Source organism: Poromitra crassiceps, assembly GCF_964638095.1.
Source record: "Poromitra crassiceps genome assembly, chromosome: 17".
Lineage (NCBI taxonomy): Eukaryota > Metazoa > Chordata > Actinopteri > Beryciformes > Melamphaidae > Poromitra > Poromitra crassiceps.
Genome location: NC_139635.1, coordinates 29,252,663 through 29,274,376, shown reverse-complemented (window position 1 = coordinate 29,274,376; position 21,714 = coordinate 29,252,663). Strand labels below are relative to the sequence as shown.

General features: G+C 46.0%; 2 protein-coding genes across 3 annotated transcripts; both read left to right on the top strand.

Moving 5' to 3' along the window:
- The first annotated feature begins 7,574 nt into the window (after positions 1–7,574).
- Positions 7,575–9,458, top strand: exosc4 (exosome component 4). Its single transcript, XM_083653412.1, has 3 exons — positions 7,575–7,776; positions 8,419–8,625; positions 8,966–9,458. Exons 1-3 carry the CDS (start codon positions 7,606–7,608, stop codon positions 9,323–9,325), a joined length of 738 nt encoding a protein of 245 aa, XP_083509538.1. The 5' UTR covers positions 7,575–7,605; the 3' UTR covers positions 9,326–9,458.
- A 419-nt stretch (positions 9,459–9,877) lies between these two features.
- Positions 9,878–18,358, top strand: gpaa1 (glycosylphosphatidylinositol anchor attachment 1). Of its 2 annotated transcripts, none has more exons than XM_083653330.1 (13): positions 9,878–9,990; positions 10,490–10,601; positions 10,739–10,918; positions 11,003–11,114; positions 11,550–11,697; positions 11,961–12,062; positions 12,583–12,779; positions 13,272–13,468; positions 14,271–14,424; positions 14,606–14,677; positions 14,965–15,158; positions 15,900–16,070; positions 17,249–18,358. In XM_083653330.1, exons 2-13 carry the CDS (start codon positions 10,528–10,530, stop codon positions 17,490–17,492), a joined length of 1,845 nt encoding a protein of 614 aa, XP_083509456.1. In that variant the 5' UTR covers positions 9,878–9,990; positions 10,490–10,527; the 3' UTR covers positions 17,493–18,358. The 2 variants fall into 2 exon arrangements, with proteins under 2 accessions (XP_083509456.1, XP_083509455.1); XM_083653329.1 differs by having other exon boundaries at positions 14,962–15,158.
- Positions 18,359–21,714: the final 3,356 nt, after the last annotated feature.

Genomic DNA, 21,714 nt, shown 5'->3' with positions numbered 1-21,714 from the left:
CGGCATTCCCCGTCTGGGGTCTCTAGATTTTTTGTGACATCAATGTGGGGTCACTGGATCACAAGCCAAAAAAGGTTGGGAACCCCTGCTATATGTGTTGTTGAACTATGACCATCAACAGTCATTCTCACTTTCGCCACTTGTAGCATACACAGCGCGAAACGCAAGGCCGGATTAACCATAGGGCAACCGAGGCAGGTGCCCCGGGGCCCTCGGGGTGAAGGGGCCCTCCAAAATCTTTTTTTTTTTTTTTTTTTTTTTTTTTTTTTTTTTGGTCGGGCTCATGTTGGGCTCCACAGAACTATGACACAAATCTAAGACCAATCAGGACAAAATAAAATGTGTTTCCAAGAAGATTAAGTCTGATGATTTAGTCTCATTGGATGCCTGTGGGCAAGTGGTGACCAGGGGCGCGGGAAGTGGGGGTGCTTGTGGTGCTGCGGCACCCTCTGCTGTTTTGTATTGGAAATGAAATGTCAATTATTTTTTCATCATTGTAAAGCGACAGCACAGTGAAGAGGATATTAATGTGAAGATTAGCCTCTTCCTTTTGCTCTCAGAGTGCATCAGATTCATGCATTTTACTTTAAAATGTACAAAATTTCTAGAATCCCCCCAGTCAGACTAATATTTTTATCCTGCTGGTGCTACCTGTTTGCAAAGCCTCGAATCGCCTATGAGTGAGTGAGAAACAGAATCTCAGAAACGGAATAATGCCATAACAGTATAATACTGTAGCGAATCAGCAGTACACACATAGTGGTGAGCAATGGTAGTGTCTCCGCTACAGATAGGAACTGTGTGGGGGAGTGTTATGTTGGGGAGCACTATGCTGTGGGACCACTTCCGGGGGGAGACTGAGCATGCGCGTCAGTCTCCGCGCACTGCCTAAGGGAAAGCTGCTATCTATGAGCATGACAACAGCGGAGAGTTGTAAATATGAATAACTGTGAATAAAGAACCTGTACCAGCAAGAAGCCTCTGCCTCATGAAGTACTAAGAACGTTACATTGGCGTCAGAAGTTTAAAACGGTGAATTACCTCCAGAATCGGCAAGATGGTTAACAAGTTCCTGAAGAAAGAGAAGCAAAGACTCAAACGGGAGGCGGGAAGAGAAAGAGCCGGGGCGGACTACCAAGCATCCGAGGAGGAAGAAGACTGGGTAGACGCGGCCGCTACCACAGAGATCCAGGCGGGGATAGCAGCAGCAAGCCTGGGGTTTGTGATGATAAAATCCGAACTAAACGGCGATATCCCCGTAGCCACGGAAGCTACCCCGCGGCTCAAAGAGGCTAGCAGGCAGGCTAACGAGGCGGCGGAGAGAGCGGAAGAGCCGAGGCCGGTGAGAGTGAAGATCGAGCGGGTTGACAACACCGCTGTAGCCATGGAGGCTGTGCCACAGCCCGGTGAAGCTAGCCGGAGAACCGGAGACAAAGACGGGACACGGGTCGAGGAGACAAAGGACGGCGGGCGGCGAGGAAGAAAGGAAATCACCCCGCCAAAATTCAACGGTAAAGGCGAATGGGAGCCATATTGCACAATGTTCAACGTAGCAGCGGAAATGAATGGCTGGTCGAGGGGAGAGAGAGCCAGTCATCTGGTAATGTCACTCGAGGGTGAAGCTATAACATGTGTAGCAGCAATGGCAGATACCAAAGACTTAGACGTTGTGATGGCGGCCCTGAGGAGGCGTTTCGGACGATGCAAAGAAGAAGGCATTATGGTCGCAGAACTGTGTAACAGGCGTAGACGACCAGGGGAGTCGCTGCGGCCGCTAGCCACAGACATTGAGATCCTCAGCCGGCGTGTATACAGCCGGCTGCCGCCAGAAGCACTGGACGAGCTAGCCCGAAACTACTTCGTCCAGGCTATCGCGCCGCGAGGGCTACGAGAGCAAGTAATGCTGCAACGGCCAAAGACACTAGAAATAGCGCTAGAGCTGGCGTTTGAAAGAGAGACAGTGGAGGGCTGGGCCATGAACAGCGAAGAGGGGAGAGCTGTCCCCGTAGTGAGAATGGCAGCGGAAAGCCCGATACAAGAAGAGCCAGCGTGGAAGACGGCTTTGGCAGAACAAGGCAACATGGTGAAAGAACTGTCCGAGTCAGTACAACAGCTCAAAGAACAACTGCTCCGCAGAGCGACCCTGCAGCCCAACCCCGCTCGACAGCCCACCCAGCGGAACAACAGCTGGGCTAGAGGGAGCATGATCTGCTGGGGATGTGGGCGCCCCGGTCATCGGGAAGCAGACTGCCGCCGGAGAGCGTGGAACCAGGGAAACGGTACGGGGCCCGTCCAGATGGGGCGAGACGGGTCTACGATGCCACAGTCCCCGTAGCCACAGCGTCGCAGGAGGGAGCCCACCGACAGCAACAGAGAGGTGGGGCTCCGCCGTGCCCCGAAGTAGACGACATCGCCGGAGCTGTCAACATGCAGAGCGGGCCGCGCGCGATGAACGGCTGCCATGTTCCAGCCTACCTACAGGGGAGATACTGCGCCGCCCTGGTGGACACGGGGTGTACGGCGACGCTGGTGAACGTCAACATGATGCCCGAGGGGATGCGCCTGGAGCAGCCAGCAGCACAGCTGCTAAGAACAGTGTCCGGTGAGTTAATGCCAATGAGGGGGAGGGGACACGTAATGATAACAGTGGGGGGACAGACAGTGGACTTTCCGGTGTGGGTGGTAGAAATGGCGGGGCCTTGCATCCTGGGGGAAGACTACTTAACGATGAACAAATGCACAGTAGACCTAGGAAAAAGCACATTGACATTTGCAGAAGGAACGGTAGTCCAAATGAGCCACCCGCCCACCGTTCCAAGGGAACGGCCTAACGTTAACAACATCACCGTGTACCGCGTCACCGTAGAGCATGAACCCCACCTAGCAGGCCAAGCCCCCCCCCAAAACCACGCCCCTAGCCCACCTCCAAACACTTGCCCTCAGCCAATGCAACAGGCAGAGGGAGAGAGAGAGAGGTTAGAAATGCTCAGGACACTACACCAACGTCAGAGCGAGGGGTTAGAACCACAACAGAGCGACGAACTGTGGAGAGTACTAGAAGAGTACAAAGACATTTTCGCGATGTCGGACGATGAACTAGGCTGCACTCACCTGGTAGAACACCAAATAGACACTGAAGGGGCGCGGCCCATCAGATCATATCCCCGTCGAGTTCCAGCAGCAAGAAGAGATATAGCGAACGAAGCTGTAGAAAACATGCTGAGGGCAGGGATCATCGAGCCGTCAGAGAGCCCATGGGCATCGGGAGTAGTGTTGGTAAAAAAGAAAAATAGCGCAAAGATGCGATTTTGCGTAGACTATAGAGGGTTGAACAAAGTGACAAAAAAAGACGCGTACCCGATGCCCGTCATCGAGGAGCTACTAGACATAGTGGGGGAGTCAGCCTGGTTCTCCTCCCTAGACCTCCGCAGTGGGTACTGGCAGGTGCCCCTCTGCGACGATGCCAAGCCAAAGACCGCCTTCCGCACCGAGAGAGGACTGTGGCAGTTTCGAGTACTCAGTTTCGGGCTGTGTAACGCACCCGCAACGTTCGAGCGGTTAATGGAGAAACTGCTGGGGGACATTCCCCAAACAGAATGCGTCGTATACTTAGATGACATCTTGACACACGGGGGCTCGTTTCAGGCAGCGGTGGGAGCATTACGAAAGGTCCTACAGAAAATAGCAGCGGCGGGTCTAAAGCTACACCCAGATAAGTGCCACTTCCTGAAGAAGAGGGTAGAGTTCTTGGGACATGGCATCGGCGAGGGGGGCATCCGCACTCTAGAGGAAAAAACACGGGCAGTCTCAGAATGGCCCACCCCCAGAGACAAAAGTGAACTCGAGAGCTTCGTAGGGTTAGCATCCTACTACAGAAAGTTTGTAAAAGGATTTTCTGACATCGCAGAGCCACTGTTCCGGCTTAAAGAAAAGAACACAGACTTCAACTGGACAGCAAAATGCCACCTAGCGTTCGAAACCCTCAAGAAAGCGCTGACCGAGACCCCCGTGCTTAGAGCACCAGACCCCGCACTGCCGTTCCTACTAGACACTGATGCCAGCAATGGGGGTATGGGGGCCGTGCTGTCCCAGGCAGGGCCGGAGGGGGAGCAGGTGGTGGGGTACTTCAGTAAGACGTTTGATAAGACAGAAAGAAACTACTGCGTCACACGCCGGGAGCTCCTAGCAGTCGTAGAAGCACTGAGACACTTTAGATACTACCTCCTGGGACAGCCTCAGTTCACCATACGGACCGACCACTCAGCGCTGCAGTGGTTATGGTCCTTCCGGGAGCCGGAGGGACAGGTGTGCCGCTGGTTAGAGAGAATGGCGGACTATAACTTCACCATAGAGCACAGAGCAGGGAGACACCACGTAAATGCAGATGCCCTGTCACGACGACCCTGCGCGGAAAGGGGGTGTGTGTACTGTGAGAAGAGAGAGGGGAGAGAGAGAGAGCTCCAAGAAGACGCTAGAGTCTGCCCTAACCACACGGGAGATGGGCCAGTGTGCAAGACACTGCGGATGGCAGAAGCAGCAGATTGGAAGGGCCACCAGGAAAACGACAGGGAGCTGTCACCAGTGCTGCAGTGGGTAGAAGCGGGCCAGAAGCCGCAATGGGAGGAGGTGGCGGGGGCCACCGACACAACCAAAGGGCTGTGGGCAGGGTTTGACACCCTGAGATTGAACAGTGGAGTGCTGATGAAGTGCTGGAAAGAGCCAGCAACGGGAGAAAACAAGTGGCGAAAAGTAGTGCCAACGACACTGAGAGATGAGGTGTGCAGGAGCTGCCATGGGACAGTAGGGGTGGGCCACTTTGGGGTAAGCAAAACCCTCCGTCGCATCAGACAAGGCTTTTATTGGGGGAGGATGAGGAGAGACGTACAGGACTTCTGTCGGCGCTGCGACCTCTGCGCGGCGTACAAAGGGCCATTAGACCAGTCTCGCGCCCCGCTCCAACAGCTAGCAGCAGGAGCCCCCATGGAGAGGGTAGGGGTAGACGTGATGGGGCCGTTTCCACGCTCAGAGAGTGGAAATCGATACGTCCTAGTAGCCATGGACTACTTTACAAAATGGCCAGAGGCATACGCGCTGCCCGACCAGGAGGCGGGGACGGTGGTCGACGCACTAGTCACAGGCATGTTCAGTAGGTTCGGAGCACCAGAGACCCTACACAGTGACCAAGGAAGAAACTTTGAGTCACGAGTGTTCGCCACCATGTGCGAGAAACTGAACATTAGAAAGACACGGACCACAGCATTGCACCCCCAGAGCGATGGCCTAGTAGAAAGATTCAATAGGACACTGAAAAAGCAGTTGGCCATCCTCACGGAGGAGCACCAGAGAGACTGGGACACGCACCTGCCTCTCATCCTCATGGCCTACAGATCCGCAACACACGAGTCCACCTCCTGCACACCCGCCCTGCTCATGTTAGGTCGAGAACTGCGGACACCAGCAGAAATGGCGTTCGGCAAGCCACCGGATGCACTGGACGCTCCCCCGGGGAGAGAGTACGCCAGGAGGCTACAAGATCGATTAGAGTCCGCTCACAACTTCGCTCGGGACCAGCTAGAGAAAGCAGGCATGAAACAAAAAAGGAACTATGATGTGAGGGCAAAGGGAAACCATTTCCAGGGGGGGGAGTTGGTGTGGGTGTACACACCCCGGAGAAAAAAAGGGCGTAGCCCTAAACTGGACTGTCACTGGACAGGCCCATGCAGGGTCATGGAGAGAATGGGGGAGGTGGTGTACCGAGTGCAGATGCCACTTGGTGGCAAGAAGGTACTCCACAGAGACAGGTTGGCCCCATACCGGGGGGGGTGCACCCTTCCCCCAGATCTCGGCCGCCCAGCGGTTTCACTTAGACAGAGTGAAAGAAGGAATCTGTTTCCACAGAGAGGGGCGTCCGGCCATGACCGGGCGGGCCCCACTCAGAGACTTGAAGCACCAGAGACACTGCAGGTGGGGTCAGGCCCACCGGCAGATTCACAGAGACTAACACGGCCACGGAGAGAGCCAAGGGCTCCAGGACATTTGAGCAACTTCGAGTTGTACTAAAAAAAAAAAAAAAAAAAAAAAGGAGGAGATGGTGGTTGGAAGTGTTATAATGGAAAGTGAATGATGTGTATGGCATGAGATATTGTGGGGAGGAGACGTGGGAAAAGCCTGAGATGGAAACATAAAATGTGGTTAAAAAACAAAGAACTGTTAAAAAGGAAAAAAAAGATGCTGGGAGTGTTGGTACAGGGGAGGTGTGATGTGGTGTCAACGTGGGCGTTGACCTTATTGTTGGGCGGGGAGTATGTAGCGAATCAGCAGTACACACATAGTGGTGAGCAATGGTAGTGTCTCCGCTACAGATAGGAACTGTGTGGGGGAGTGTTATGTTGGGGAGCACTATGCTGTGGGACCACTTCCGGGGGGAGACTGAGCATGCGCGTCAGTCTCCGCGCACTGCCTAAGGAAAAGCTGCTATCTATGAGCATGACAACAGCGGAGAGTTGTAAATATGAATAACTGTGAATAAAGAACCTGTACCAGCAAGAAGCCTCTGCCTCATGAAGTACTAAGAACGTTACAATACTAATGTTCATTTAAAATGAGATATTCCTCTAAATATGGCGAAAAAACATCCAAACATCCGGACGATGGGTAGGGGGGCCCCTGGGAGCTTCAGTGCCCCGGGGCCCCTGGGGGTGTTAATCTGGCTCTGGCGAAACGGAGATAGTCCGTAGCCATTCCAGCGAAAGGGCGTGTGGGTAATGTAGTCCTTCCTTGACAGCAACAGACACATGCGATTCAGTGGCAGCGTTAGCAAGTATTAAAAATGGAGCAGGGAAAAGTCATCAAGACTTAGTATATGAACTGTTGTTTGTTAATTCAAGGTTAGTTAGGCAGGGGAAAACTATTAAGTTCATGTGGGTGCCAGCTCATGTAGGAATCGCAGGTAATGAGAAAGCAGACAGGGCAGCAAAGGAGGCGATCAGGAGAGAACAGGTGGACATTGACATCAAACTTTCAAAATCAGAGGGGAAGAGTATAGTATGGAGGGAAATAGTTAAACAGTGGCAACAGCAGTGGGATAGGGCAATAAAATGGAGACATCTGCATAGTATAAAAAATAAAGTGGGAGTGGTGGGGAATAGTGGGACTAATAGGATTGAACAGAGAGTTATACGTAGATTGAGAATTGGGCACAGCAACTTAAATGGAACACTTAGTATGATAGGGAAGCACCCAACTGGGCATTGTAGTCAGTGTCAAGTAAGGGAGACGGTGGAGCATGTTCTGATCTCATGCAGGAGATATGAAGCAGAGAGGGTGATCATGATGACTGGACTGCAGAGACTGGGTCAAATAGAGGCCAGTGTGAAGGGTATAATGGGATGTGTGGGAGTAGTGGAGGGGAAGAAAATAGTTGTCAGTTTTTTGAGAGGAACTGGACTGTTAAAAAGACTGTAATGGAATAGGGGAACAGTGGATGTATTAGTCCAGAAGGAGGCGGTAATGCAACATTTTGGATGCCAACCGCCGTAAAACCAAACAGAAGAAGAAGAAGAAGAACAGACACATGCGTGGTGTTCGACGAAGTTTTGCGCAAACATGGCAGGCCTCGAGTTACTGTCCGACCAGGGATACCGGCTGGATGGGAGAAAAGCCACCGAACTGCGAAAAGTACAAGCCCGCATGGGAGTGTTTGCCCAAGCTGACGGCTCCGCGTACATAGAGCAGGGCAACACCAAAGCCCTGGCTGTTGTTTACGGTCCGCATGAAGTAAGTAGCGTTAGCTAGTAGTACTAGCCTTGGCGTTTAGCTACGCTGTGTGGTGTGTGTTGATGTTGCTGTTGCTGCTGCACAGGTTTATAACACCATGTGATTGTGCAGTGCAAGACTATGTTGGGTTATTATTATTACACAGTGTTGCGGAGAGTAAACGAAATAATTGTCACGCCAATAGTTTTTACTCTGCGACACTGAATGCAGGGGAACAAGCGATCAAAAGGAAATGGCATCAAATTAAGAATTGTCCCTGGTCTGTAGGGCAGTCTGTCTCCGTCTCGAGATGTCAGTCTCAATATTTAACATAAAAAAGCTATAATCACAGAACTAATATAGATGCTTTTATGTCATCATCAGCATGTAAAAGTTGGAACTGCTTTATTAATTGAATGAGATGATGAAGATGACTAGAATGAAGAGAAGTAGCCTAGTCTCAATGTTAAGATTCATGCTTTTAAGTTTTTTTTTTATGTATATTCAAAGCTCATTCTAACATTTATTACCTATGGAGCAACTCCAGATTTTAGGTGTCAGTGACAGCATAGGGTTTGAGTCTTTGTACTATAGTCACAACAAATATGAATGCTTAAATTGAGGAGTATTCCCTTTATGTACACTTCTCTCTTGTCTCCCTAGATACGAGGTTCACGTGGTCGGAGTCTTCATGACCGAGCCACCATCAACTGTCAGTACAGTATGGCCACGTTCAGCACGGCGGAGAGAAAGAGACGACCCCACGGGGACCGCAAGTCCACCGAGATGAGCCTGCACCTCAAGCAGACGTTTGAAGCCGCTGTGATGACCCAGCTCTACCCCCGCTCTCAAATAGACATCTACGTCAAGGTTAGGGCAGAGATATTACTGTTTCCTATGCGTCCACCTGCTTATCTTGCTTCTGTTTGGAGTGTCGGTTGTGCACGTCCTATCCAAATTAACGCTATTCGTACGCTCCAGACAGATGTAGGATAATGCAGAGCAGCCATCAGGCGAACGCGTAGTTAAAAGCAAGTAGTCTATATCTCTGCCCTTAGTGACACATTTTAACTGGTGCAAGCCAAGTGTATTTGTTTGGTTAGTGTTCATTGTTGTGTGTTTTGCACAACAGCACCATATTGGAAAAATATTGATTTTGAGAAACAATGACATTTATACTGACATGCATGCAAACTTTCCTTCAAAACAGATTTTGCAGTCGGATGGCGGGAACTACAGTGTGTGCGTCAATGCTGCCACGCTGGCGGTGATTGACGCCGGCATCCCCATGCGGGACTATGTGTGTGCCTGCAGCGTGGGGTTTGTGGATGAGACGCCGCTGGCAGACCTGTGCCACGCCGAGGAGAGTGGAGGAGGCAGCTCTCTGGCCTTGGCCCTGCTGCCCCGCGGAGGCCAGATCGCTTTGCTGCAGATGGATGCCAGACTGCATCAGGATCACCTCGAGACTCTGATTGAGGCAGCCACGACCGCTTGTAAATCTGTGAGCAAAGTGCTGGATGACGTGGTGCGCCAACACCTCCAAGAAGTGTCCGTGCTCACTGGAGAGTGATGTGGCATGGCTGGACTATTTTGGGGTGCATCCTAGAAAGTGTTATTGTTATTGGACTTTGAATGGTGAAGGATGAGGAGAGGATTCTGGGCTTTTTGTTGTTGTATTCATAATTCCACTTTTGTATATGTATTGTGAGTGAAGTTTACAATAAAAATGTGAAACCTGGATTCCATGTTGTGAATTGCCTGCATATAAATGTATGTCTCCTAGGAAGGTAATACACACAAAATCCTAAATTATTGCTAGTATAGTACCGGTATACTAGTTTGTAAATAGGTTTTAACACAGCTACCGGTATGTAATAACGCCATATCAATTGTGTTACAATAATATTAAGGCTTTGTGAGTTTTAACCTTCCAACTCCCTGCAAGTCACAGCTGTGAATACATTTTGTATGATAACTCAAGATGCTAAAATGATCATCTCACATTGTATTAAGTTCAATGTATCTATGATGAAATGTAATGCAATATTGAAATGGTTAAAAAAAGGAAAGAAAAAACGATTTTTGCCGGACAGGAAGTCAGTCCGCCGCATTAGCCTTCCGACAGGAACAAGGAAATGGGAAACACGAAATTCAGGCGCGGCTGAAAAGCTACCACTTTAAAAGCCAAAGCCCCTCCTCTCTGGGTGGCTTTAACCAGCTGTGCACCAGAAAGAGGTATGTTATATTTCGTCAAATAACGTTATTGAGTTGTTTCCTGCGATTTGTCATCAAAGTGGTCTGCTTGCTTGCAAAACAGCCCTCGATTGTATTAATTTGACACTTAGCGAAGCTAGCTAGCTAGCAGCCAGCTAAGCATTATCTGTCAATCGATGCAGTGAATGACTGGTTGGCAGAATGGTTGAACGAGATAATAATATTGCCCTGTCAGATAAAATTACACTAATAATATCCAGCACTATAGCGTTAGTTCGATATGTACGTAATAATCAATTCATCATACTTGTGTGTGTGTGTGTGTGTGTGTGTGTGTGTGTGTGTGTGTGTGTGTGTAAGTAAGTAGTCCATGGTTTGAAATAAATCAGCAAATGGGAGCTACAGTGTGCGGCCTCTACTTTTTCATTCACTGGCTGTTTTTATGAGGTCTTTGGGATGTGCCGTCTCCTTCACTGGTTTTAATTGTGTCGTTGATATTATTGTGTGTTCTGCCTCCCAGGGTCCAGTGCTTAGCCTGCCCCGAGGATACAGGACATTATGGGACTGCTGTCTGATCCAAACAGAAGGCGTGCTTTGATTGGCATGTTGACCCATCTCAATGCCCCCATCTGGTGAGAGACTTTAGTCACTGACAGGTGATGTGTTCGTTATGTCCACTTGTGCTTCACCATACATACAGCAATACCCTTAATGTACAAAAATCCACCATTGCTGTAACGTTATGTGTTTATGTCTCCCTCCCTCTCAGCGTGGTCTGCTACATGGCAGGTGTGGCGTGGTTCATGGGCTTAGCCTTTGAGCCCTTCACCCTGCGTACCTACATGTCAGAGAATGCCATGGGCTCCACCATGGTGGAGGAGCGCTTCCCAGCAGGGGAGAGGGCTCTGGCCACGGGCAGGGAGTTTGCAGCTCATAAGAACAAAGCAGGGTAAGCTATGTAGACCTACAGAGAGAGGACAATCTCTCCCCGCATTATGTCTCTGTTCTGATCTAATGACATGTCTCTGTGCAGCGGGATGCCAGTGGATTGGCTGGTGAAGACCATGCAGTCTCGCGGGCTGGAGGTGTTCACACAGAGCTTCTCTCGCACGCTTCCCTTCCCCGATGAAGACAAAGAGCGATATGTGAGTTTGTGATGAGAGGTGCATGGATTTAGTGACGCATTCAGTTTTATAGCATAAATATAATCGCAATCACGAATACTTTTGATGTGATATGATCTTTACTTTATTCAAGGATCATCACATTATATATAGGCCTATTGCAATTGTGTATAAAGTGTTCCTAAACAAAATGGTTATCTTATAAAAACAAAGTAAAGTAAATTGGCTTCTACTGCCTTACAATTCACTTTTTTTTTACACGTAAAAGTTCATAACTTAGTTAGTTAAACTAACTAAAAGAAGCAGAGCAGAAATATAATTTTGCTATTAAAAATCCCCACATTTCATCATATAAAGGGCAATAGAATGGTTCTCACATTAGTTGTTGTATATTCCCTGACTCAGGCTCCCCTGTATATATACAGTATATCTTCCTCTGTCCCCTCTCGTCTCCAGATGGTGAAAGGCACCAATGTATACGGGATCCTGCGGGCCCCTCGAGCCCCGCGGACTGAATCCCTGGTGTTGAGTGCTGCCTGCAGCCCGGGGAACAGCAACAACCAGGCTGTGGGCCTGCTGCTTGGTTTGGCACAGTACTTCAGGAGTGAGTACCGTGTATCATGCACAGTGCCTTGTCCCTTTGCTACAATATACCTGCATGTAACTCTGTAATATGTAATTGTATATATATATGTATGTATATATGTAACTGTGTGTATATATATATATATATATATATATATATATATATATATACACATTTCTTTCAAAACCATGGAGGGCCAAAATAAACTGAGCGTGGGCCAAGTTTGGCCCGCGGGCCCCAAATTGGTCAGTCATGATTTAATGGCTTGTGCTCCTTTGTAGGTCAGGTTTACTGGGCCAAGGACATCATCTTCCTGGTGAATGAGCATGATCTGATTGGTATGCAGGCCTGGCTGGAGGGCTACCATCACACCAACACTACAGGTGATTACATGCATTTACTCTGCTACAGAACACTGCAACAACTAGCCCTGAATACAGGTGATTATATGCATTAAGTCTGCTACAGAGAACACTGCAACATCTAGCCCTGAATACAGGTGATTATATGCATTAAGTCTGCTACAGAGAACACTGCAACAACTAGCCCTGAATACAGGTGATTATATGCATTTACTCTGCTACTGAACACTGCAACAACTAGCCCTGAATACAGGTGATTATATGCATTAAGTCTGCTACAGAGAACACTGCAACAACTAGCCCTGAATACAGGTGATTATATGCATTTACTCTGCTACTGAACACTGCAACAACTAGCCCTGAATACAGGTGATTATATGCATTTACTCTGCTACTGAACACTGCAACATCTAGCCCTGAATACAGGTGATTAGTATGCATTAACTCTGCAACATCTAGCCCTGAATACAGGTGATTATATGCATTTACTCTGCACATGCTATGTGTCTAAAGTGATGTCTCTCTGTGACGGTTGGTCTAGGTATGGACTGGTCTCCTCTGCAGGGGCGTGGTGGCTCCATCCAGGCAGCCCTGTCCCTGGAGCTCAGCGATGATGTCATCACCAGTTTGGACCTGGTCTTGGAAGGGCTCAACGGCCAGCTACCCAACCTGGATCTGGTTAACCTCTTCTATGCCTTCTGCCAGAAGATAGGGGTCCTTTGCACCATCCAGGGCAAGGTATCAGCTTGTAAACACTTGGAAGATGCTGTGACATTTTCTCTAGAAAATATGGATTTTGTGGTTATTGACTGTTTCTATTTTATGTGTTTGATGAGCAGAAAGGTGGATTACCTGAAGTTGTCTTGGTATAGGTCAGCAATTTAGGGATGTAATGATACACTCAACCCATGATTCGATAAAGAGAGAGAGATTGCAGACAAATTATGACTGAAAAATATACCTTTAATTATTTCTTTGAGAAATGGCACAAGAACTGTATTTTTTCTTGTTTTCTTTATCAAATGAAATAATCTCTTTTTATTTCTGAGGTAGGGTATACAGTAACTGCAAAACACACACTTTGCAGTGAATGCATTTTTTTTCTTCATTTTATTTTTTAAAAGAAAAAGTGGAGAAAAAGCATCACGATTCATTTTTCATCTCACCGTTTGAATCTTACATCCCTAATGGCAAATATTGAGCAGCACTTCTCTATGGATCTGAATGTAGCTGCAGAGGAACGACTGGGACAGCGCGTCAGGCTACAGCCATGCGGTCCAGACCATGATGCTGATGGTGCTGAAGCAGGCCAGTGGGCGGGCTTGGGGCGATCATGGCCTGTTCCTGCGCTACCACATTGAAGCTGCCTCCATCAAGGGCGTCAACAGCTTCCGCCAGTACAAGACTGACGTCACCACCATCGGCAGGTGAGTGCAAATGCATTCACATGGCCCATTTAAGTGCGAGTTATCCCAAGAGACACAACAAGCAATAAGGCAGTATCACTCTACTCCTGCCTTATTGCTCGTTGCCAGTGTTCAACACATTGTCACTCCGAAGTCGTCAGGCGTCTGACGTTATGCCCACACCCCTAGTCGTCACTTTCAAAAGAGAAAGGTGCCTCCTTCTCGTCAGAGAGCGAGGATTGGGGGCGTCATTATTATTATTATTGTAGAGATGCATTTTACACAGTGGTCGGGCTGACCGCTATGGTGGGCAGAAGGGGCGTTAAAAACCTGGCAGCCCTAGTAGACCTAACGTCTATGGTTTATAACGCTGCCAGACAAATCTTAAAAAAAAGAACGAATGTGATATAAAAACAGGGTCAATGCGCATTTACAGTCAACTTTAATTCAGCTCATTGGAGTGACATGTATTTGAATTTAAATATTAATCAGAGGAAACAAGGTGATGACATTTAGAATGACAAGAAAAAAATACACATTCATATGAAAATGTGTGGGAACCCTGATCAGAATACTGCATGCGGATCAGCAAATCACTAACCCGGGAGTCAAATTGTGGGAGATTGTTGCTCAATTCACGGAGATCCACAGGCTCATCAACGTTTACCGCACCGGCCATATGCTAGGTTTCGATCTAGCCTTGTTTTCTCTCTTTTCTTGTCATGTTCTGGTATATCTGAGTAAATGTACTAAACTCTTCTACCCATTACTTTATGACTTTCAGTCAACATAATTGCACTGCTTTTGTGTTTGCACTCGCCAGGCTCCTGGAGGGGATGTATCGTAAGCTGAACAACCTCCTGGAGCGCCTCCACCAGTCCTACTTCTTCTACCTCATGCCGTCACTCGCTCGCTTCGTCTCCATCGGCTACTACATGCCCGCCTTCGGCCTGCTCGCCCTCATCCTGCTGCTTCGTGTATCCTCTCACTGCTAGCTTACATTCATTTTGATTAGATCTCAAACTGTGATGGATAGTCGCGCACTGACTTGCTTTGATGATCTGAAATTGGTTTGCTGTTCAATTTTGGCTCATTGTGTACACATCGCTAGCATTGATAAGTACTTGATTGTCAATTTTGCCCTTGACTATGACACAGGCCTTAGACTTGTGGGTTCAACTAGTCTCTCCACCGCCCAGAGCAGAGGATGGTGTCAGTGACATGGAACAGGTTAGTCAGACTCGCCTGCCTGCACCTCTCTGCCTTCTCACAGGATGAATGAATTTATTAAGACAGTTGTTAAAAATACAAATGAACAGATAAAATCCATACACCAGTATTAGAATTATCGAGGAATAAAACACAATAAAGTCCATGACTTGTTTCCATTGTGGTCCTCATTTGTAAAGAAACAAACATCTGACATCAGAGACATATGCTGTTAATAAGTCGATGGTAATCTTCAAAGTCAACAGTAACTTATTCAAATCTCCATCCTCTCTCCTGTGTCTCAGCAGTCCAGTCCAGGTGTGCTGTCGGTGTTGACTCCCCTGGTGATCAGCCACCTGACAGGAGTAGCTCTGTACATCCTGCCCATCCATTTTCAGGAGATGGCTGTGGAGCACTTCCCGGTGTCGGAGACCGAGGCTGTGGTCCTGACGGCTATCGCCGTCTACACGGCAGGCCTGGCTTTGCCTCACAACACACACAGGTAGCTATTGACACTTGCAGATCTTTGATGCAATCCATTTTTCACCCAAGGAACTAAATGTAATTGCCAAGACGGATATTGCAAGCTGCAATATACAGTAGGCCTACTGTATACATTTTGCGCTGTTTCCATTTGTCAAAGTTTGTTTGATTTCACTGGCCATGGTTCAGCCACATGCTGTGTCCAGAGTCTGTACTGACCACATTTGGATGACAGTAGAGCCAGCTGCATTTGACAACCTGGACAGGCCTGACCAAAGCTGCCCAAAACATCTGAAATAAAGGTTCATGCTTGTCAATTATAAATACAACCTTTCCAGCATACTGTGGAAACATTTTGTTCAGAATTACATTTTTGTAGTGGCGTTATTAAACTTATACTCAAGGAATTAGGAGGAACAAAAACATGAAATTGTTGTGTCGCTGTTCTTTCACTCCGGTGCTGAAACTATGCTAATTTGAACCACTGTTGTTTGTCTAGCTGATGCTAAATAAATCCTACCATACCGCACCATGGTTAGCCCAGGCCAAGCACCATGGTTAGCCCAGGCCAAGCACCATGGTTAGCCCAGGCCAAGCACCATGGTTAGCCCAGGCCAAGCACCATGGTTAGCCCAGGCCAAGCCACACTCACAAACAGAGATGGTGGAAGGGTATGTCCACTACAGTGCACTGTAATGCGGCACAGCATCATCACTGTCATTGAATGTGTTTGTCACACTGCTGTGTTGCGTCCCTGCAGGCTGGTGTCAGGTGAGGGGACAGAGCAGGGCTGGAGGGTGCTGAAGCTGGTGGCTGTGCTCTACCTGGCTGTGCTGCTGGGCTGCACCGCCCTCATCAACTTCTCCCTGGGCTTCATCCTGGCTCTCACCCTGGTGCCTCTGGCTGCCTTCATCACACCCCACGTACCTAAGTAAGACAACACAACAGAGCCCAACCCCATGTCCATGTTGGTTGTGTTTCACATGCACTTAGTGACATAGATCCCTGTGTGGAGTTTACATGTTCTCAGCTACACGTGTGTGTGTGTGTGTGTGTGTGTGTGTGTCACACTCACACTCACAAACTCTCTCACACACACACACACACACACACACACACACACACACACAGTTTTGTTTGATGCTTCAACCAAGTTTTGTTTGATGCTTCAACCATGCATCTGTTAATTGTCTCCATCTGCTGGATGCTGGCGCGCATGGCGCGCTGAGATTTATAACTGGCTTGTAAACCCCTTACACATCACTGTTCTCTGTATTCCTTAGTCAACTGGTCATCTCTCTCCATGCGCAGAACTTTGCACTGGTACATCTTCATTTACAAATCCATCCTAGGTCTGCTGCCCACTTATTTATCTGCCTATCTATTTGGCAAACAGTCCAGCTATAGCCTACGCAACCAGGACTTCATCACTTACTCCATCCCCTCAGTCTGTACTGAGCGTGGTAACAAGGCATTCTCTTACTCTGCCCCCCTCCACCTGGAACATGCTACAGCAGAGTCTGAAGCTGTCCAGCTTGATCCCCGTTGCGAGTTTTAAATTATTGCTGAGTAATTTTGGAGAGTGCCTACTTGGTTTGCTCTTGCTCGCAAGGTTGAATCTCTCCACCTCTCTGGCACTTTTATGTTTTATGTTCATGTTTTTGTTACTGAACTCTATTGATTGTATTGACTGCTGATTGTATTTTGTAACTGCTGTATGCTGCTGCTGTATGAACAGGTCGCACTTGTGAATGAGACCTCGGTCTCAATGTGATTTACCTGTTTAAATAAAGGCTAAATAAATGAATAAAAAAATCGCGCCCAAACATTTCCCACGCGCTCCTTTCAATCACAAGAGTCTTCTCACTTCCTGCTTCCATCAGCGGGGGGAAGACATCAGGCACCTCGCCCTCTATATCAAGGTCTCAGCCAACCACAGCCCAAAACACTACACCTGCGTGCCGTGAAGGCTTAGCCAATCACTCAAAAATGGGAGGCCTGGCTTGACATTTACTCTGCAAATCATAACACCTAAAGTTATGATTTGCGACCATATGACCGTCACACTATGAAAGTAAACCCCCTCCCCCTCTCTCCTTCTCCGCTCAGGACTCTGTCAGCCTTGGTCATGGTCCTCCTCAGCCCGGGCTGCACGCTGCTCTTTGCGGTCTTCTTGTTCCAGGAGCTGAGGGAGTCGCCCGTGGACCTGCAGGAGGGTTGGATGCTCTTCCTGTCGGTCATCTCGCAGGGCATCCTGGACCACTCGCTGTACGGCTCTGTGCTCTACCCTCTGCTGGCCCTGCTGGTCTATCCCTGCTGGCTGCTTTTCTGGAACATCCTCTTCTGGAAGTAGATGTGGAGGAGTCAGGAGGACCCACACAGGGCTCTTATAAGGGGAAAAGCCCGCTGTCTGTCATATGCAAGGCTCCTCTTCTCCGGGGGAAGGTGAAGCAAAAAATGACAGGCGTCTATCCACTGGAGTGATCGGGACAGAAAGGAAATGGCTACAGTTCACTAGGAAAGAATGCACTGACTCTTTTGGGTGTTTTTTTTTAACATGCTATTGGTTTCCTGGTATTTACTCAAAGTATGCCATTCTTAAGATGTGGAATGGATTTCTAGAAATTTCTGAATGAAAAACAACAACAAACACATTTTTGAAAAACTGTTTTACCCTTTTATGGGCAATGGATAGTTACATCAGAATCCATCGTATTTGTAGTAAGTCATTCATTAAATTTCTAGAATTTTGTTTTCACTTTGGCAGAATGGACTGATTTCTATTCCATACATCACTTACAAATATGTGCAATTTTAAATTATTTTATAAAGAATTAAGGGTGGGTCCTTTAAGTGTAAATGTGGTTTGATTTGCTTGCAGATGGGATTATGTTTAATGATTTTGTTTGAATTGTTAGACTTTTGTGGCACCTGAGGAAAAATACTAGTGTTTTTTTGTTTATGTTTGAATGGTTTTGATACCGGGTTAGCTGGGAGTCTATGGCTGAAATAAGAAAAGAAAAAAGCAAAGTGGGAAGAAGAGTTGAAATGGAAGAAGCCAAGTGGTTGGCTGTCTGCCTCCTGTCAAATCTGTAGATCTGCATCTGATGAAGAAATCATCACATCTACTTCTAATAATTTTTTATACTGGTTTCGGTTTGTTTTGATAACTATTTGAACCATATGTACTAATTTATAAATGCCAAAATAAAAGGCTGAAATTATATTGATTGCATATGATTTCAACATGACATCCACATTACCTCACTACCACATTCATGGCTCAAAACAGGAATTAATACAACCGGGATATAATATAGTGTGTGTGTGTGTGTGTGTGTGTGTGTGTGTGTGTGTGTGAGCTGCTGCTGTATGAACAGGTCGCACTTGTAAATGAGACTTCGGTCTCAATGTGATTTTACCTGTTTAAATAAAGGCTAAATAAAATAAATAAAACCATTTTATAAAAGCAATAGATCACTTCAGACCTGTGATCTATTGCTTAAATATATCATCACTTGATGGTGCATTACAGGGTTGAGGTTATACAAGCATTATTACACAAGAAGACCAGACAGACCAAAAATAGGCAAAATTGACTTAGACCACAGAGGGTTAATTAAACCCAATGTGTTGTGTCTTTTAGATCTTTTTGATAATCACTTTGCTTGTTGTCTGTCATATTGGCATCATGTTTTTGAAAAAATTGACTGCTCTACAGAAATTGAGAAAAAGACAAAACATTTGAATGTAAACAATTTATTCTGAAAAACTATATACAGATTCAAGCAATGTAACCAGTCATCTTACAAATCATCTTACAAATATATTTACAAATATATTTACAAAATTACTACAGTGCAATATAGACGAACTTGAGGACTGTGTAAACAACTGTGCAACATTGCAACAGTCGAAAATAATGCACATAAGAGCAGGTAAAATTAACTCAAGAGGTACAAAGAGAAAATGTTGCTGTTGAGCGAAATATATACAGTACAAGTAAAGGTAACTTAGAATACAAATAGAAAGTAGAAAAATGCAGTTAAAAATATAAATAATACAAATAAGTTTGAAATGTAAATACTGCATTTTTTTTCTTAACAAGGGTATTGGCACTTTGAGTTCCAATGATTGACCCGAGTGTTCAACAATGGATCCCCCATATGTCTATTGAATGACAAGTCTCTCTCAGTGTGTGTGTGTGTGTCTGTGTGTGAAGCCATGCCAGTGTGTTTGGCAGCAAAGAGGTGGAGTGATCATTGGTCATGGTCATGGAGCTTGACCTCTTGACGACGGCAAGCCCCGGGGAAGGCCGGGCTTGTAGAGGTCAGCAACCGCTGGTATCGCCTGTACTCTCTGGCCTCAGCCTCCTGCTGCCTTGCCTCAGCCCTGCTGAGGGTATGATGATCTGTGGCGGGATGCGTCTCAGGCGTGACATCGTGCTTGTTGCAGGTGCGGATGTGAGTGAGATGGGGACCTCACTCAGAGCTCTCTGCATCACTCTCTTGTCGTTCTGACTCTCCTCCAGGACAGCATATTGGGCTTTAAGGCCCTGCGGCATGCTGTCCAGCTGGCCCTGCACCTTGTCCCTCCCTTGCTTCACCTTTTTCTTCAGTTTGTCTGAAAGCTTCTTCTTGGTGCCTGCCCTCGCCAGTTTTTTGTCCAGCTGACTGGCCTACTTCTTCCATGATGTGCTGATACATCCACCCATTTTCCACAAGCTAAGAAAAAAAAGTTCAAAAGTTCAAATCAGCGCCAAGGAGGACAAATATGAAAGATAAAATAATACATACGTTAAATAAAATACAATGTCACATAAAATAAAGTGCAAGGAAAAATTAAGAAGTGCAGCAATCAAGCTGATGATAAGCAGTTTTGAAGTGAGGCAGAGTGGAGTGACAGGTATGGGTCCTATGGGAGTGGAGGATCACGGGAAATTGAGTTCCTTAGGAGTAATCCTTTTCCACAATAATACTAGTTAATGTGTGTGTGTGTGTGTGTGTGTGGGGGGGGGGGGGCAATACAAATATATTATTCCCCTAAGTTAAGTGCACAGTATAGTTTGACGGTTTTGTTACTTTTATTAGTAGGCCTACTCTAGCTAGCTATCATTTTGAGAGTCTTTCTCTATTTTATTTTACATTTTTCTGAACAGTACACAAACAAAACACACGAACAGGCTCGATAATTTTGAGTCTTAGGCCATGTTCACATTACAGGCAAATCCGATTTGCTGCTAAAGTCATTAATCATCATACATACACACACACATGGGGAAGCTACTTTGAAAGCATAGCTTAGGAAGCTAACAACTACTTCACCATGGTAGTAGTTTGAACTACAGCAAAGTTAGCCTGCGGAAAATGTAGTTTAGGAAACTATAGAAAAAGTAAAGTAAAAAAAAAGTACAAACTACTTAAAAGAAAAGCATTAAATTGACAATGTACATGTGTGATATGAAATAAAATATAATAGCCTACGAAAAAGTCACATGCCAGCAAAAAATATGCCTCTCAATTGAGTTTATTGCAATAGCTGACACCCAATATATTCAATGTTATATTTTTTGTTGTAAACGAATCTGGGTTCTTCTCGGTTTTGTTTTCATATCTCTATCCCATCTATATACCATAGAGATATATCTCTATCACATCTATACCCCATAGAGATAAACAGTGTTTATGGTTTTATTGTATATATATATATAATATAAATACATATATATATAAATATATATATTATATTCATTTCATCTTATTGCCCAAAATTGTAGTTTGAGTAGTTAAACTACAAAAAATGCCCAAAAGGTAGTTGAACTACTTGACTCACTACACAAATATGAATGTAGTTGAATTACCAGCAAGTTACTGCAAAATGTAGTTCAATGAAGTAGTTCAACTACATGTAGTTAACTACTCCCCAACACTGTATATATATATATATATATATATATATATATATATATATATATATATATATATATATATATATATATATATATATATATAATAAACCAACTGAAGGCTTTTCATACATTGAATTGAATATAATATTCAATTCAATGTATGAAAAACTTTACATTACATTGTTGTACACAGTGTCATAGACTGTGTTGCATAGTTGATTGCTCTATTGCTGACAAAAATGTGTTATTGTAAGTCGCTTTGGATAAAAGCGTCTGCCAAATAACGTAATGTAATGAAAAACTTCAGATGGTTCTTCAAAAACAAGGCTGCCTGTCCTGTCAAGTTAAGAGAAAAACATGAAATGACTGTGCCTACATGTACAATGTAATGTAATGTAATGTGTAATGACTGTGCCTACATGTACAATGTAATGTAATGTAATGTGAAATGACTGTGCCTACATGTATAATGTAATGTAATGTAATGTGTAATGACTGTGCCTACATGTACAATGTAATGTAATGTGTAATGACTGTGCCTACATGTACAAAACATCAAATTGAAACGTAACCATGGCATTCACAAAGAAATGAACTTGCTATGAAATGGTCCCACAGGTGTATTTTCCATTAGAGTACAAATGATCGAGGCTTGAGATTTGCGTCA

Bases quoted from the DNA above. Each gene is read 5' to 3' on its own strand.
- gpaa1 (XM_083653329.1), top strand. From the start codon at position 10,528: ATGGGACTGCTGTCTGATCCAAACAGAAGGCGTGCTTTGATTGGCATG. The intron at 10,919-11,002 runs GTAAGCTATGTA...GTCTCTGTGCAG, and splicing joins GCTCATAAGAACAAAGCAGG to CGGGATGCCAGTGGATTGGC. The intron at 15,159-15,899 runs GTAGCTATTGAC...GCGTCCCTGCAG, and splicing joins TTGCCTCACAACACACACAG to GCTGGTGTCAGGTGAGGGGA.
- exosc4 (XM_083653412.1), top strand. From the start codon at position 7,606: ATGGCAGGCCTCGAGTTACTGTCCGACCAGGGATACCGGCTGGATGGG. The intron at 7,777-8,418 runs GTAAGTAGCGTT...TTGTCTCCCTAG, and splicing joins TTGTTTACGGTCCGCATGAA to ATACGAGGTTCACGTGGTCG. The intron at 8,626-8,965 runs GTTAGGGCAGAG...CCTTCAAAACAG, and splicing joins AAATAGACATCTACGTCAAG to ATTTTGCAGTCGGATGGCGG.